The sequence below is a fragment of the Phodopus roborovskii genome, unplaced genomic scaffold (assembly GCF_943737965.1).
Source record: "Phodopus roborovskii unplaced genomic scaffold, PHOROB, whole genome shotgun sequence".
NCBI classification, from domain to species: domain Eukaryota; kingdom Metazoa; phylum Chordata; class Mammalia; order Rodentia; family Cricetidae; genus Phodopus; species Phodopus roborovskii.
The window spans coordinates 53,491,018-53,507,565 of record NW_026126511.1 but is presented as its reverse complement, the minus strand read 5'-3'; the positions used below and the strand labels follow the sequence as shown (position 1 = coordinate 53,507,565).

Here is a 16,548-nt window from a genome sequence, read left to right as displayed (position 1 = left end):
TAGACAAGGCCCAAGAAGTGTGTGTCTGTGCATGTGGGTGTGTGTATGCCTTTGGTGTGGGAAGCTATTTGCTTCCTTAAAACCTAACATTTGTATTCTCTCTGTTAACATACTTTCTGGTCTCTAGGCTTCAGAAGAAGTGTCGAAATCTCTGCAAGCAATGAAGGAAATTTTGTGTGGTACAAATGACAAGGAGCCCCCTACAGAAGCAGTGGCTCAGCTGGCACAAGAGCTCTACAGCAGTGGACTGCTGGTGACACTGATAGCCAACCTGCAGCTGATAGACTTTGAGGTGAGGGCTCTGGGCAAGGCTGTCCCTCCTACTTGTTGAGAGTAAATAATGAGCGTACATGTTTGACTTTAAGTGACTGATGTCTCTCCTGGTTCCCAGCAGCAAATAAGTTCACACTTGACTTAAAACAATTAATATCCACATATGATATTAAATAGCTTTTATAAACCTTTACAGTCAGATTCATTAACAACAAAAAAGGCACACTGTAGTTAAGTTTTCTGCACCTGGGTTAATGACCATTGTTCACAAGAGATAACAAGTACTTGTGTACAAGGTACAATTTCAAGTACACAGCTTCTTCTTAGAACTACCTTTATGGCAAATATTTCATTATTCAATCCATTTTAAATTGTATTCTTTTTTTTTTTTTTTTTTTTTTTTGTGTGTGTGTGTGTGTGTGTGTGTGTGTGTGTGTGTGTGTGTGTGTGTGTGTTCTCTCCTGCCACCTTGTGGGGTCAGGAGGTCAAGCTCATGTTATCAGGAACCTTCACTCATTGAGCCATCTCACTGGCCCTATTCATCCCATGTTATAGATAAGAACCCAAGACTCAAGATTTTAAGTAATTTTCCCAAAGCCATGGGATTACTAAGCTGGATCTATGATTAAAAAGACAATATTATCAAGCCTATTCTCATTAAAATACTATACCAAACCAAAAATTTGTTAAGTGACAGTATGGTGGTATGTTTTGACATCATTTTGAAAGCAGTTTAACCAGTTTTATCTAAGCAATTAGGTAAAATAAAAGCAATAAATGTGGTATAAGCATTTTACTATTCTATTATTGTTTATGATATACCTTACAGAATGTTGGATAACTAAATATTTGTAGGAGGGGCTGTATGTTTACTATTTAGATGGTAGTCATCCTGTTTTCCTATTTCTTGCTTTCTTTCTACCACTATACTTGGTAGTAACAGGTGTTTGTTTCTCGTTGATTTTTTATGAACAGAAGGTGTGCAGATTTTTTTAAGCAAATTACTTTTAGCTTTTTCCACGGACAGGTAGAAGGAAGTTAATTGCAGTGATTCAGCTGACATCAGGTCAGGGTCAAGGTTCTAGGGATCTGTGAAAAACTAGCCCACAACTCCCTGAACAAATGAGATGAATAGAAAAAGTACAGACAAGACTGGTGGTATTGTAAAAATGGAGAAAGTTCTCACAGGACCCAGGCTTCAACTCATTCTTCCTTCAGATACACCTGTCTGTCTTTATCTTTCCCTCCCATATTCTGTTCCTCCATGTGACATTTTCTGGCCCATAGTCTCTGTTCCTTGAGCTTGGCTTGTTAAATCTTTGCCTGTACTTATTCCCATTTTTTTTCCAAATGGCTCTGCATGGAACCAAAGCATACTTTTACTATGTTCATATACTTAAAAGTTCCTTTATTTAGTTTAAAATTACATGTCATGAACATAGTAGAAGCTTGACATAGTGGAAAACACTTGGCTTGGTAATGGAGGTGTCTAGTCCAGCCCCTGCTTCTGATTGTCCAACCAGGAAATTAACTCTTTCAGCCCAAATCTTCTCTTTATAGAGCAATGACAGGAACTCACAACACTTCTGTCAGTATTAAACTATGTAAAAGACATGTACATATATGTTACACTATATAAAAAATATAAATGTAAATGTATAAAATGTCAGAGTATTTTCAGTTCCTCTCAAACTAAAATGAAATACAAACTGAATTGACTTGTTATATCCTTTGGAGTTTTCATTATTATCATCATCATTGTTATTAGTGGTGGTGTATGTATGTTTACAGGTGCATACATGTTCACATATAGAGGATGGAGGACATCTTTCAGGAGTTGGTTATCTATTCCTCCCAGGGTTATAATTCAGTTTGTCATGCTTGAGTGTCAAGCACTTTTGCCCACTGAGCTGTTAGCAGGACCATTTTTATTTGTTTTGGATATAGTTGGACAGTTACCTTGAATAAGAAAGAGTCCCCATTCTTGGATTATAATTATATTCCTGTCTCTCTTATTGCTTTGTATATTCCCTGACAGTAGCCACATTGGAGGCTATTGTTACCATTGATCTGCTTGAATAAGTTAAGAGATTAGCCTTATCTTATATCCCACTCTAACTTGTAGGTTGCTAATGGAAGGAATATGCACAAGGGTTATTATACTTTGAAGACCCAGGGAAGATAGAACATCAGATACAGTAACATAAAACAGGTTCCGAGTGCTAAGAGTGGGATGGGAGGAATAAAGGGTCTGAACAGGACCAATTGACATGCTCACATGGAAGGGATTTCTCAAGGGTCCCAGCCCTAGCCAAAGAAGTATAACCAACAAATGTCTGCTGAGAGAGAATGACCTTATCTCTCTATCTAGTGAGTTCTAAGTTACCGAACTACATAGTGATTAAATAATAGCAAATAGTTCTTAACTTTATGTATTCTTGTGGTAAAGTGCAATGCCTAGAAGAATGTAGTTACTGATGAATTAGATAGTTGGTACATGCAGCTATCCTCCCCTAGTAAATGTATTGATTGCCTGAATGAATGGATGAAAAACATTGGCTCTTTAGCATCCCATCACATCACATAGTGCTGTGAGGGTGGAGACAGTCTCACCAGCTTTCCTAGCCTGCCTACAGAAATGTGCTGCACATCTCTCTGAACTGCAGGGAAGGGCCAGCCAACCATAGGCAATGCTTCTCCTTCTTGAGACCAGAGTACCAATTCAAGCTGATGACTGCTTGATAAAATTCTTCCTAGTTTCAAAACTTATTCTAACCACACAGAAGCCCTAACCCTTGTCTCTCAGTTCATAGGCAGCATTCGGAAGCCCCTCCCATTTTGAAAATACCTTGGGTGCTAGGACTGTGTTTCCTACAGCTGAGCTACTGCTTAACAAAGCTGTGAAACACCTGGAATTTTCTTTGGTGTACTTCTTCCAGTGTTACATAGCACTTGGAACATGGTGTTCTGTGCCTGCCCTTGGTCATACTCCTTCCAGCAGCCCTCTGAAAACAAGGCTAATCTTAGGTTGGTTGGTTGGTTGGTTGGTTGGTTGGTTGGTTGGCTGGTTGCTTGCTTGCTTGCTTGCTTGCTTGCTTGCTTGCTTGCTTGCTTGCTTGCTTGCTTGCTTGCTTGCTTGGTTGAATGTAGGGTATAATAAATGAAGGTAGTCTAGCCAGGCAGTGTTACATACCTGTAACCTCAGCATTCAAAAAGCAGGCTAAGTTGAGAAGATCAGATGTTCTAGGCTAGCTGAGGCTACTTAGAAAACTGTCAAAATGGGAGAGAGAGAGAGAGAGAGAGACATCAGCCAGGTGGTGGTGGTACATGCCTTTAGTCTCAGCACTCAGGAGGCAAAGGCAGGCAGGTCTCTGTGAGTCTGAGGCCAGCCAGATTAAAGAAGGAGTTCCAGGACAGACTCCAAAGCTACAGAGGAATCCTGTCTTGAAAAAAGGAGAGAGAGAGAGAGATAAGTAAATAAACCATTTTTCTTAAGGAATTAATAAATTATTTATTAGACAATTCAGTCTCTTTTAAATGGTGATCATAGCATTTCCCAAAGTGAAATTTTTTACCATGTATCTTTGAAGAGCACAGCAGTCATTTGACTAGAATTTCTGATGTTTTTATAACTGGGAGGAAAAATTACTATTTTAGGGATGGGCTACTGTTCTTGCCAGATAACCCAGGGGAGGAAGCATTCCTTGCAGAGAGTGGGGAAAAAGAACAACAAAAACATGAGATTTTGTTTAGAGTCCACCGTGGTGGCTGTGAGGCGGGTATGCCTTGCCAAGTAGGGGCGGGTGCAAAGCTGAGTGTTCAGGTTAAATAAGAAAACTGCACTGTGAACTAGTGATCATTTCTCACTACTCTCAACAAAAGTGTGTGAGTGAAAAAAGTGTGAGTTTCAAGCCTAGATGAGGATAGCCACCTGAAAAGCCAAGAATAAGTGGAACGAACTGGTTGGTACAGTTGGGCTGGTTGGCAAGAATAGCACAAGCTCTTGCTCACTAGTGTTACACATTCAGGAAAGAACTTGTGATAAGCAGGAAGAAAGCATTCTTCAAGATATTTATCTTTCTAACAGTACCAACTCTTCCATACAGAACCAGGATGAACCAATTAAAGGTTGAATTAACTACATCATGAGATTTCAGAGTCCCAGAGGATGTAGCTATTGTAATAACCCATGTCAGCCAGGCACAGTAGCGCTCTCAGACCCTCTTTCTTTATATATAGCTTCACCACAATAAAAAACCCTACAAAACAGATGCCTAGTCACCTCATTAAGATGCTTTATAGTCCATAATTTGTGGAAATATTTGGTCCTTAAATGTATTTCCCTCCTCTCTGATCCCATTTAAAACCATTCCTTACTTTTGATTTTATTACTTTGAAAGACTGAAATCATAAAACCTGATAGTCTAAGCCTTCCACGAGGAGGTCAGAAGATAACTTTGTAAATTCGGCTCTTCTGGGGATTGAACTTGGGACCTCATGGAGCACTTTACCAAGATTTCTCAACAGCCCTTCAAAAAAATAGTAACAGTACTGCAATACTGTTACAGTTAGTCTGTTTTGTTATTGTTGTTGTTGAATAATGGAATACTTGAGATTGGATAATTCACCAACAGTTATTTGTTGGATGAATGACTGAATGACATGTTAGGGACTTTATTTGGCTCATCACTTTTAGCAGAAAAGTTCAAGAGCATGTCAAAGAACGACTATTTTCCAGCTTTGGTTAAGGACCTTGTCCTAATTAATTTCTCCAGGAAGCAGAAGGGACATAGCTTCATCTGGAGAGAGAAGAGCGACCCAAGTCCCCAGGGGGCTAATCTTTTTTGCAAGAAAGGCATGTAAGCAGAAACAGTGGGTAGCCCTTCAAGGCTGGCTTTCAAGAGAAAGTTGAAGTAGTAAGATTAATACTATAATGACTAATAAGCTTGCTTAGAAAATATGGAGTTAGTCTATGGCCATACCACTCTGAAAGCGCCCAATCTTGTCTGATCTCAGAAGCTGAGCACAGTTGGGCCTGATTAGTACTTGGATGGGAGAAAATATGGGGTTAGGTCTGTGTAGTAAACATAACCATTGTAAAGAAGCTAGGGGTACTTGGATGGGAGAAAATATGGGGTTAGGTCTGTGTAGTAAACATAGCCATTTTAAAGAAGCTAGGGGTAGGAAAAGGAACTAATTAGCCAAGGGCAGAAGGAAACTTTGGAGTTGGTGTTAGCTATCCATTATTACATGTCAGTGCACTAAAAAGGGTGACTGTAACTTATAGCTGCTATGGCTCGTCCCCACCAAGCTCATGTTGAAGCTTGTTCAGAAGTAGTGGGTGCTGGAAGGTAGGGTGCTAGTCAGAAGGACAGAGGCCTTGTGAGTGGGCTAACACTTTTCTTGCTCCTCTTTGAGAATCAGCCAGAATAGGACATGCACTATTATTAAAAAGCTGCTTCCTTTCTTAATCTCTAAGTGTGTAGTAATTTCTCACTGTGAAGGTGTATTAATTCACTCTTATTTAGCATGATTCACTTGAGATTCTCCCCAACTATTGTCTTGACCAGGAGATTGTTTCTTATTGATGGGTTCGTTGTGTGAATGCTGGATAGGACATTCATCCATCCCCACCTGGAGAATACTTGGTATATTTCCAGTTTTGTCATTTACAAATAAAGGCATATATCCATTTGTGTATAGTTTGTTTTTAAGTATGAAAATAGATTTTCATTTCATTAGACAAAGTACCCATGAATGAGATTGTTGGGTGTTGCTATTTGTTTTTGTCTTTTCATTTTATCTGTTCAAGTGCTACTGTTATCTCACTGCTGACTTGCTTTGCAATTTCTTTTTTCTTTTCTTTTTATTTATTTTATATAACCAAGTCCATTTAAATGAAAACAAACAAATATAGACAATATTTGGGAATTTGGGTGTTGTTCTTTCCAACTACTTCCTGCTGGTAAGGGGCACTGTCATGGGGGATTCTAAGAAGATGCAGATATCCTGGCTGTAGTCTGTAAGGCTGCTTTGTCCAGCTGTTTTGAATGTAGGATCACCTGGTACTCTGTTTCAGGTGGTCTGGCTTGATCAAACCACATTAGTCTGGAAGGACAGCTTTTCATTTTCTGTGGAAACAAAAAATAGAAATCCTTTTCCCCAGTAACTTGTCCTTGAACTTAAATTTTGGAGTCAAAGCATTTTTTTTATTTAATTTATTATTTTACATGTCGATACCAGTTTCATCTCCCTCCCTGCCTTCCTCTCTGCCTCCCTCCCTCCTTCCCTCTCTCCCTGTCTCCCATTTACCCTCTCTGCCCTCTCACATGCACCCTAACCACCCTCCCCTCCCATCCCCCCACCCCAATTCCATATGTAGGGGAATGCCATCCAGTTGAGATCATGTAGATCTGACAGGTCATGTGAAGTAGGGACTAGGGCTTCTCTCCTGTCTCTAGGTTAAGGCAGTTATCCCTCCATGGGGGATGTGTTCGCAAAGTCCTTTTGTGCACCAGGGATACATCCTGGCTCCACTGTCTGAGATCCCTTAGACTGCTCAGTCTTTCTGGCTGAGACCCATATTCAGGGCATCTGAGTCAGTCCCATGCTGGCTTCCCAGCTATCAGTCTGGTGGCCCATTAGCTCCTCCTTATTCAGCTAAGCTATCTTATGTGTTTCTGCAGCCTGGTCTGCTCCTCTCCATCTGCATCTGGGTTCTAGTTCGACTCAGTGTTTATGTATGGGTGTTTGCTCATGTTTCCAACAGGCATTAGATGAGAGCTCCATGGATAAGTTAATTGTTGATCTCACTATCTGGGAAGGGCATTTATGGTAGCCTTTCCTCGGAAGTCAAATTGCTAGTTGGCGGCAGTCTTGTAATTCTCTATCTTCAAACCAATATTGGCTCCCTCTTTTATGTTCTCTCTCTCTCTGTCTCTCCTGTCTTCTATTCCTAACCAGGCTCAATCTTCCTGGTCGCACATGTTTTCCTTTCCTCCCCCTCGTTTTTTCCTACTTCTCTCTCCATTCCCTGCCCCCCCCATCCCCTGTGCTCTGGGGGACTTGTCCCTTCCCAGTTCTGTGAGGGACTTTATATGAATACACCGTGTATCCTAGTTCCTCTGGTGGTGTGAATTATAGGCTGGTGATCCTTTAATCTAGGTCTAAAATCCATATATGAGTGAGTACATACTATGTTCCTCTTTTTGTGACTGGATTACCTCATTCAGGATGGTTTCTTCAAGTGCTATCCACTTGCCTGCGAATTTCAAGATACCATTATTTTTTTCTGCTGAGTAGTATTCCATTGTGTAGATGTGCCATATCTTCATTATCCATTCTTCAATTGAGGGGCATCTAGGTTGCTTCCAGGTTCTTGCTATTACAAATAGTGCTGCTATGAACATAGTTGAACAGATGTCTTTGTTGCATGGATGTGGATCCTTTGGATATATGCCTAAGAGGGGGATTGCTGGGTCCTGTGGTAAACTAATTCCCATTTTCCTGAGGAACCGCCATACTGATCTCCAAAATGGCTGTACAAGTTTGCACTCCCACCAGCAGTGGAGGAGTGTTCCCCTTTCTCCACATCCTCTCCAGCCTGAGTCATCATTGGTGTTTCTAATTTTAGCCATTCTGGGAGGAGTAAGATGGTATCTCAAAGTTGTTTTGATTTGCATTTCCCTGATAGCTAAGGATGTGGAGCCCTTTCTTAAGTGTCTTTCAGCCTTTTTTATTTCCTCTATTGAGAATTCTTCAGTTCTGTACCCCATTTTTTATGGTGTTTTGTTGACTAGTTTCTTGAGTTCTTTGTATATTTTGGAGATCAGCCCATTTTCGGATATAGGATTGGTGAAAATCTTTTCCCAGTCTGTGGGCTGCCGTATGGTCTTGTCCACTGTGTCCTTTGCCTTACAGAAGCTTCTAAGTTTGAAGAGGTCCCATTTATTAATTGTTTCTCTCAGTGTCTGTGCTCCTGGAGTAATGTTCAGGAAGCGGTCTCCTATACCAATTTGTTCAAGGGTACCTCCTCCTTCTAAGAGATTCAATGTGGCTGGATTAATGTTGAGGTCTTTGATCCATTTGGAATTGAGTTTTGTGCATGGTGACAGACATGGGTCTATCTGCAGTCTTCTACACACCCTCATCCAATTGTGCCAGCACCATTTGTTGAAGATACTGTCTTCACCCCGTTGTATAATTTTATCTGTTTTGTGGAAAATCAGGTGTTCCTAGGTGTTATGGTTAATATCAGGATTTTCAATTCGATTCTATTGGTCTACCTGTCTGTTTTCAGAACTATAGCTCTGTAGTAGAGCTTAAAGTCAGGAATGTTGATGCCTCCTGAAGTCCTGCTGGCCCAGGGATTCTTTATGTACATTTTATGTATACGTCAGCACTCACAATTTTAAAGCAAGTATTCTCTATCCCTCTGCTCTCATTTCTTGTCTCTCTATTTATCTGCAGTTACTTCTGATCGTTTTACTCCTTTTCTCACTTTCTTGTTTGATTTCAGTCCATACTCCCTTACATGTCATTCATCAATTCATTAAGCAAATAACTGCTAACCTTTTGTGGATTTGCCAGCTAATGAGTGTTTTTCAGGCTGAAAATCCATAGTTAATATGCAATCCTAAATTGCTGCATTAGTTTTTGGTCCATTTTTGGATGTAGATTCCTTCTAATCAACAACATTTTTATAGTTTTCTATTTTCTACCTCTCCCTACCATTCCCATTTTCTCTAATTCTATTTATCTGGACCCTCTTGTCTGGTTTGAGAAGTGGTCTTTGGCAGCAAAACTTGTTCCTGTTACTCACAGGGGCTGCCTCTGCCTCTGCACGTTTGCTAATAACTAGAAGAATGCTTTCCTCTGTGTGAAAGTTGGATGGAGCTCTGTGTAGCTTCATTGCTGCTGTTCACTGGAATGCATGTGGAAATGTTCTTGTGGCATTTTACTGGGAGGTATGAAAAACACAGTCTTATGACATTTCGAACAGGGCTGGTATTTATTCCACAATATTGCCATGAAGAGACTAGGAAGGTTTGCATACCATAGAATTTCTTTCATTTAAGACTACATTTATGGTTACAGATATGCCTTACATTGCTCATAAAGAAAATTCAGGTACTGTGAATATTTTTTAAGATTTTAGCATTGTAACAACAGCTGATTCTGAAAGTGCTCCCCTCCCATACTGGGGTTGGGAAAGAGCTGGTGCATGCCTAGCAAGCACCCTCCTCTGGGTACACCACAGGGTCTCAAGACTCACTTCCTGCATTTTTATTAAAATTTACATTTGGGTATGGTGACTTACTTTAAAGGAAGAAATAATTTGTTTTCATGGTAAATTAAATTGCTTATATTTCCTTATCTCCTCAGCTCCCTAAATCAGCCAGCCCTACATTTTCCTCATCTACCCTAATTTCTTAATATTTCTCTCTGCAAGAAAGTGACAGCAATGGACAACTATAACTATTTCTGATATTTAATTGTTGCTGATATTTTGATATTCAAATTTCTTACTTCTAATAGTTAGACCACATTTTTTTTATTGTGTGTATTTGTGTGTGTGCCAGAGCAAGGGTGTAGGTGTCAGAGGACAATTGCAGAAGATGTTACCCTCCTTCCTGGATTGAACTCAGGTTGTCAGGCTTGACAGACAACACTGTTTGTGACTAACTTTTTTCTTATTCCATTATTTTGTTGTTTTGTTTCTTGAGACAGTGTCTCACTGTGTAGCCCGAGCTGATCTGGAACTCACTATGTAACTCAGGCTAACCTTGAAATTCTGACAGTCTTCCTTCCTCGGCCTCCTGAGTGCTAGGATTACAATTGTAAGCTACCATACCCAGCAGTTGCTGCTCTTTATTATATGACAGCTAAAATAAAGTTCTTTGTGTCTATATAAAAACAGAGCTGAATTTTGTTACCTAAAAACAAGAATTATCAACAAAAAGAAGTATCTTTTGAAAACTTACCTGTTTGCCTTGAAATAGTTGTTGATTACTGGCAGGTGTAAGGAATGGTTCCAAGAAACTCCATGGACCTCACCTACTTTCCATAAGAGTAAAGTCCTGCAAAACTGTGACACAACCAGGATGTCAACATTGACAACATATAATGTGGATCTTTTCCACCACCACAGATGTCCCTCCCTATGCTACCTTCTAGTGACACCCACTTCTCTGCCCATCACCACCACATCCCTGACTTCTAGCTATTCTAAACTAGACTGTTCTCCACTCTAGAACATTATTTTGAAATCCTCATATAGATGGACCCATCTCCAACTGGTTTTTCATAATGGGCACAATTCCTCAAGATCTATCCAAGTTTCTAAAATAAAGCTGTATATTATTTTGGCTACTGACTAATTAGTCTTTAGTGTAGATGACTACAGTTTGTTTAACCATTTGACTGCTGGAGAACTTCTGGGCTGTTTCCAGTTCTGGCTACTACAAGAACGCATGAGCATCATGGGCACATAATGCCAGTGCTTCTTTCTCCATCATGAATGCCTAGATTGCCTGATGATGAGCTAGCTAGTTCTGTGTTTCTTAAGAAAATACTGAAATGTTTTGCATGTCTTATTAAAAGCTTCATGTCTATTGCTATTCTTGTGTGTGTGCATGGCACACCTGCCAGAGCCACCCCTGTGAAGGTCAGGAGTCTGTTCTCTCCTATGAGGCTGCCAGATGTAACCATTGCCTAATTTGTTCTAGTACAATAAAACTTCCGTAGTCAGAAACTGAGATAAAGACCTGAAAAATCCAAGGGAAGCAGAGCGATTAGCTGACTCCGCTCTCCACATTTTTCCTGAACCATCAGCAGTAAAAACTCCCCTAGAACTCCTTCTCTTCACTTCCTGTCCTCTCCTGAGGTGGTGGGTGGGGCCTCTAGATCCTCTAAGAACTTTATGGCCAATCCAGCTCAGCCCATCACTGACACCATCCTCTGATTTAAAGTTGGATTGGCTATAGCAACAATTTTCCTGCAACACTCCTACCATGAATATGGAGTATCAAACTCAGGTCCTCAGCAAGTGCATTTGTCTTTCACCCACTGAACCATCTCCCTGACTGTTTTGCATTTCCATTAGAGTGTGAGATTCTTCATTTTTGCTAGCATTTCCTGTTGTCGCTCTTATAGGTATTTATTGAGTGTATACTATATTCTAGCCACATACATACATACATACATACATACATACATACATACATACATATTCAAATGGGCCCTCTATCCTTTAGAGATAACAATACAAGGAGGAAGTTAGAAACAAAGCCCATTCCTTTCAATGCACTATCTTATGTATTGGGAATCAGTTTAAGATGATGGCTAAGAACTGAGGCCGTGAACTTCATTGAGTGAGGATAGAATCCTAACTGTTCCACATTCCATGCCCTCAGTTTCCTTGTTCATAGTATGCCCCTCATAAGGTTGCTGTAAAAATTGAATAGTGCTTTCTAAGCTGTTGACGTAAGTTCCTGGTACGGATTCAGTACTCACAAAAGGATTGCAGCTCTGACAGAAGGGGGAGGTTAGAGGTAGTCAGGTAGAGGAGGGACCAGTTATTGTACACAAAGGGTGTTGTTAAACTGTAGTAAGGACATTCATCTCAGACTGAATTCAGTCTTTAAAAAAATGAACTTTGGATGTCAGACACAAGAACCTGACACTCATCTCAGGGGGACTGTCCTGAATTGAGTCTTGAAGAATGGACTGTGGAATAGCATGTAAGATACAAGAACAGGAGCCAGAGCTGTGCAAACACTTAAGATAGTGAGCACACATCACATAGTCAGTTGGGAACAATAGGACCTGGTACAGGAATGCAAAGCAATAGGCATGTAATGGAATGCACTGGACTTTTCTAAGCATAAGGGAGATACTGAGGTAACTTAAGGGAAGAGACTGGTATCACTTCTTGGGAGTCGATTTTGCAGAGTGAAGATGCTTTGAAGGTGGACACAGTAACTGTCAGAGCCTTTGGTAGTCAGATGAAAGACAAAGAGCAGGAGTGTTGTTCTTGCCCCCTCTTTTTGTATGTGAAACATGGGTTCAGTTCATGGATTCTTTTATGGAATGAGACTCAACCCAGGTTGTAGGATGTGTGAAGACTCAAAAGCCCTGTCCAGGATTGGCAGTAGTTCCTCTAACTCAGGCAATTAGGACCAAAAGCCTCTTTTCCTCCTCTGGGCTATGTGTAATTCACATAGGCATACATATACAAGTTACATATTACATAGCGGAAACTTGCATTTTAAACTTTACATTTCATTTTTAAAAAGTCTTAAAGGCCTCAAGAAAAAAGAATAAATAAGCTGAAGGGATAATATTACCCAGAGTCAGATGTTAAGAAAAAGAATCCGACTCTCACATTTTATTTATTCTTAACTTCTGGTCTGTTTTCTCTCATTTATGAGGATTTAAAAATATCAGTTACTATTTTCTTCTTGAGAGGGCTAAAAGAAGAAGAATAAAAAAATTAAGTTCTGCTGCTTTGTACCCATCTGTGCCTTTGCGTCCCCAGTTGTGCAAATGGACTTCAGTTTGCCAACTTTCCTACTGCTCACACTGGGTGAAGAGTTGCACCCATTTCGTGGACTTTGTGAAGATAAATGAAAAGAATAAAATACTAGTCCTGGATTTTACATAGGATGACACTATCTCTATGAACGTGTGTGTTTGTATCTCACATGCCATACAGTTTATCCATGTAAAGTATATCATTTAATGGTGACATGTTTCTTTAACAGGGAAAAAAAGACGTGACCCAGATATTCAACAACATCCTGAGAAGACAGATCGGTGCACGGAGTCCTACTGTGGAGTACATCAGTTCTCACCCTCACATCCTGTCTATGCTCCTCAAAGGGTAGGTGCCTGCTTCCTTAGAAGTAGTTGTTAAAAAGTATGCAGTGTACCTCTTTGGCCCCATTTGGAACTGCAGGCTTAGTGTCTGCCATGTAAGAGCAGCCCTCCAGATCTGTCTCTAAATGGCTTAAGCCTAAAGGAAGTCCTTCCTGTGTGCTCTCATCTCCTCAGTGTTTCTGTTTCCTACCTCTTGCCTCTGCCTTTTTGCTGTCCACGTCTCTTTCTATTGTATGCCCTTTGCTTCCTCATCTTCCCTGTTCCTAACTGCCCAGTTACTATTTTTCTGCTTGCATGATGTTACGTCCCATCATCACACGCTCATATGCATTCTAGTTCTCCAACTCAAACAGTAGGGGTAAGCATTGCTGCAGGAGCTAACATGTCAAGGTGGAGATCAGTTATCCCTGTGGGGTCACCATAGATGTTGCTAAGTTTATACAGAGCTATAAAGCAATCCTGAACTCTGGCTAGAATACAGAATCCCTGGTTATTGCTGTTTAAGTCTATTCACGTGTGTGTTGAGCATATTGAGGCTACGCTGAATCCTGGAGATTGGTGCTCTAGGTGATGTGAGGCACGCAACAGCAGGTGATGGTCCTCCCCTGTACTGCGTTTCTCTTCCTCTTCCATACCTCAAGCCAGCACAGCTCATATTACTGCATAGTATTCTTGTTCCCAATGCTGCGGGCCACAGGCTGTCTATTTCACCTGTGTCACATTCCTCCCTTCCTCAATTTATAAATGTTTAATTGTGTGAAAGTGATATGTAACACACTTTGAAATCAGCTGTGTCAACAAACAGAAGCTCTTTGTTTCTTCTCCATCCCTCTGTCCCTTTGCCCTATGACAGCCGTTCTTGTCTTGAGCCTTAAAAATCATACATTCATCTCTGTGTTACAAATAATTCTTAACCTTTGAGTTGGTGGACGCTAGTGGGCTATCAAGTTAATAGATCCCAAAAGGTTTTTAATGTACTAGTCACAGGTGTTCTGACACAGAGGTAGCCAAGGAAATGACTAATTAGGGGCTAAATCCAGCCCAAGATAAGGCTTGGACCTGCAGAATAGAAGCCCCTCCACATCACTGCAGTTCTCATGAGTCAGTTAGTTTTGCAGATACTGCTTCTTTCCAGGGATTCTCACTAGGGCAGTTCAGACTTAAGGGGGGAGGGTGACTAATTGTTGGTGCTTCTGAGAACAGGGCAGATAAGGAGAGATACTGGCTGGAATAGCTCTACCTCATCCATTGTAGGAAGCAGCACTTCATATGGTCCTTTGTTGTTGCTAAATTATCTCTTGGGAAGGTCCTTGAAAACTGAGGCTATGGTCCATTTGTACATCAAGCAGTGGCATTATTGAGGGGCTCAGTGGTGGCATGCTATACTGAACACAACTTCAGCCACAAGGAAAGAATTTGGTACTTGTATAACAAGAAGAATCATCTGTATGCAATGCTTGAATTTAGAGTCCACATTTTATGAAAAGGACTTTTTAAAGGATTGTATCATTCTAAATTACTTTTTCTCCTGGCTGAGACAGATGCCATGTCAGCTGAGGATGAGGTCGTTGAACTTCTCTCAGGGTTCCATCATAGCTATGAGATGCGTTATATAATATTAAAACCACACATATCTACCCTTTTAAATTCATTGGAAAATTTTTCAACCATCTACAAAAGTAACAAATGCAAGAGCTCGTGTACCTATCACTCAGCTGTCACTATTTAGCTAAGTGTGTGCCATCTCTCCCCTGTGCAGCACCCAACCCTTTTAAATTGAGATATTTTAAAATAAATCCCTAAACACTTCAATAAGTGTCTCAAAAAGTGAGATCATTTCATTTAACCACAGTGTATTTAAAGGTTAATAAAAATTCTGTAACAAACAGTACCCAGCCTACATCAATTTTCCTTATATTGTTTTTTCCCTACACTTCACATATTGAAAATACCCTAACAAGGTCTGCTTATTACATTTGGTTGTGATTTTTCTTAGTCAAAAAATTTGAAGTCCCCCTCATTCAGCACCCCATCCACATATTTCTGTGCTATGAGTCTGTTGAAAAGTGAGTTGTCCTGCACAATGTCCTCTGTTGTGGTGTGGTCACACTGCTTTTTCATAGAATAATTTAAATTGTTATATGATCTGGCATGGGGATGGCCAGCAGGTAAAAGTGCTTGCTGTTCAAGCCTGGCACTAAACCCTGGAACCCACTCAAGAAAGTTGTTCTTTGGCCTCTATGCATGGCTCATATATTGCCTCTCCCTGTAATATTAAATGAGTTTTTAGAATAATAGTAAAGATAAATCTTTCCATTATTTCTTGTTTCTAGGCTAGAGTTTTTATTTAAAGACTTAATTAGATTCACACTAAGCTTTTATTTTTGGCAGTAGTATTTTGCAGGTAGTTCCATGTAATCAACCAGTAGACATCCCTCTAGAGATGCTGAGACTGAGTCCTAGGCTGAGACGGTAGCATCTAATTAATTATAAAGCCTTCAGTCATCCTTACTGTGAACTTTTTTATCAACCAGTGATAAGCTTTGTCTGTTCTAGTCATTTTATCAGGGGTTCACAGAAAGATAATTTTCAAAATCAGCCCTTTGTTGGCTAGTTTTCTAAAAAAAGAAAAAAAATGTGCATCTACTATGACTGTTATTTTCAAGTAGAATTCATATCAGAGAGGCAGACTAAATCCCTGTTTTTATTTTCAGCTTGGACAAATTATTGTCCTAGAAACTTCACTGGTGTCAGTGACTTCTTCCTCTCATTCCTCTCTCTTTATCTGCATCTGTCTCTGTTTCCATTTCCTCTCTCACACCCAAGCATACCTGTCTTGTATCTTATTCACTAACTGATGAAATATTCCCACATAGCTCATGTATTGTGCACAATTTTCTTAAAATTCAATTAACTATGGCCTTTTCTGCACACAGTGTTTGACCTCACCAAACACTTTGAAAGAGCTTCTTTGCTTTCTGATGCAAGAAGATCTACCACACCCAACTTCACTTCTCCAGACGCAGATCTAGGCCCCGGTTGTTTGATGAGGAATAGTTTTTGGGGAAATTAGTCTGGACTCTTGGTTCTCACACTGAATTGTTACCATTCCTAACCTTTCACAGTAGACACAGTTAACTCATTATTTTTAAATAATGCAAATGCTTCCCTATTAGGATCCAACCTTCTTGACTATTGAGTAGGTAAAATGTTCAGTAAATGTCATCTTATGAGATGTTTTCCAACAGCTATCACATGACATTGTTTGTTTCCAACAGTAACAACAAGTCATTTTCTTTCATATAATACAGTCTTTGTTCTTGAGATGTTCTTACACAAGATCTTTTTTCTGCTACTTTCTGTGTAATGATCACTGCACTCATTACCAGTTGAAAC

At 40.1% G+C, this 16,548-nt stretch overlaps 1 protein-coding gene across 4 annotated transcripts in view; it reads left to right on the top strand.

The window, feature by feature from the left end:
- Positions 1–16,548, top strand: part of Cab39l (calcium binding protein 39 like) — a 103,925-nt gene that overhangs the window by 55,276 nt on the left and 32,101 nt on the right. For all 4 annotated transcript variants that reach the window (XM_051195592.1, XM_051195594.1, XM_051195595.1 and 1 more), the window contains 2 exons: positions 128–292; positions 13,038–13,156. In XM_051195592.1, the coding sequence (XP_051051549.1) occupies positions 128–292; positions 13,038–13,156 (284 nt within the window). The remainder of the gene's footprint in view (positions 1–127; positions 293–13,037; positions 13,157–16,548) is intronic.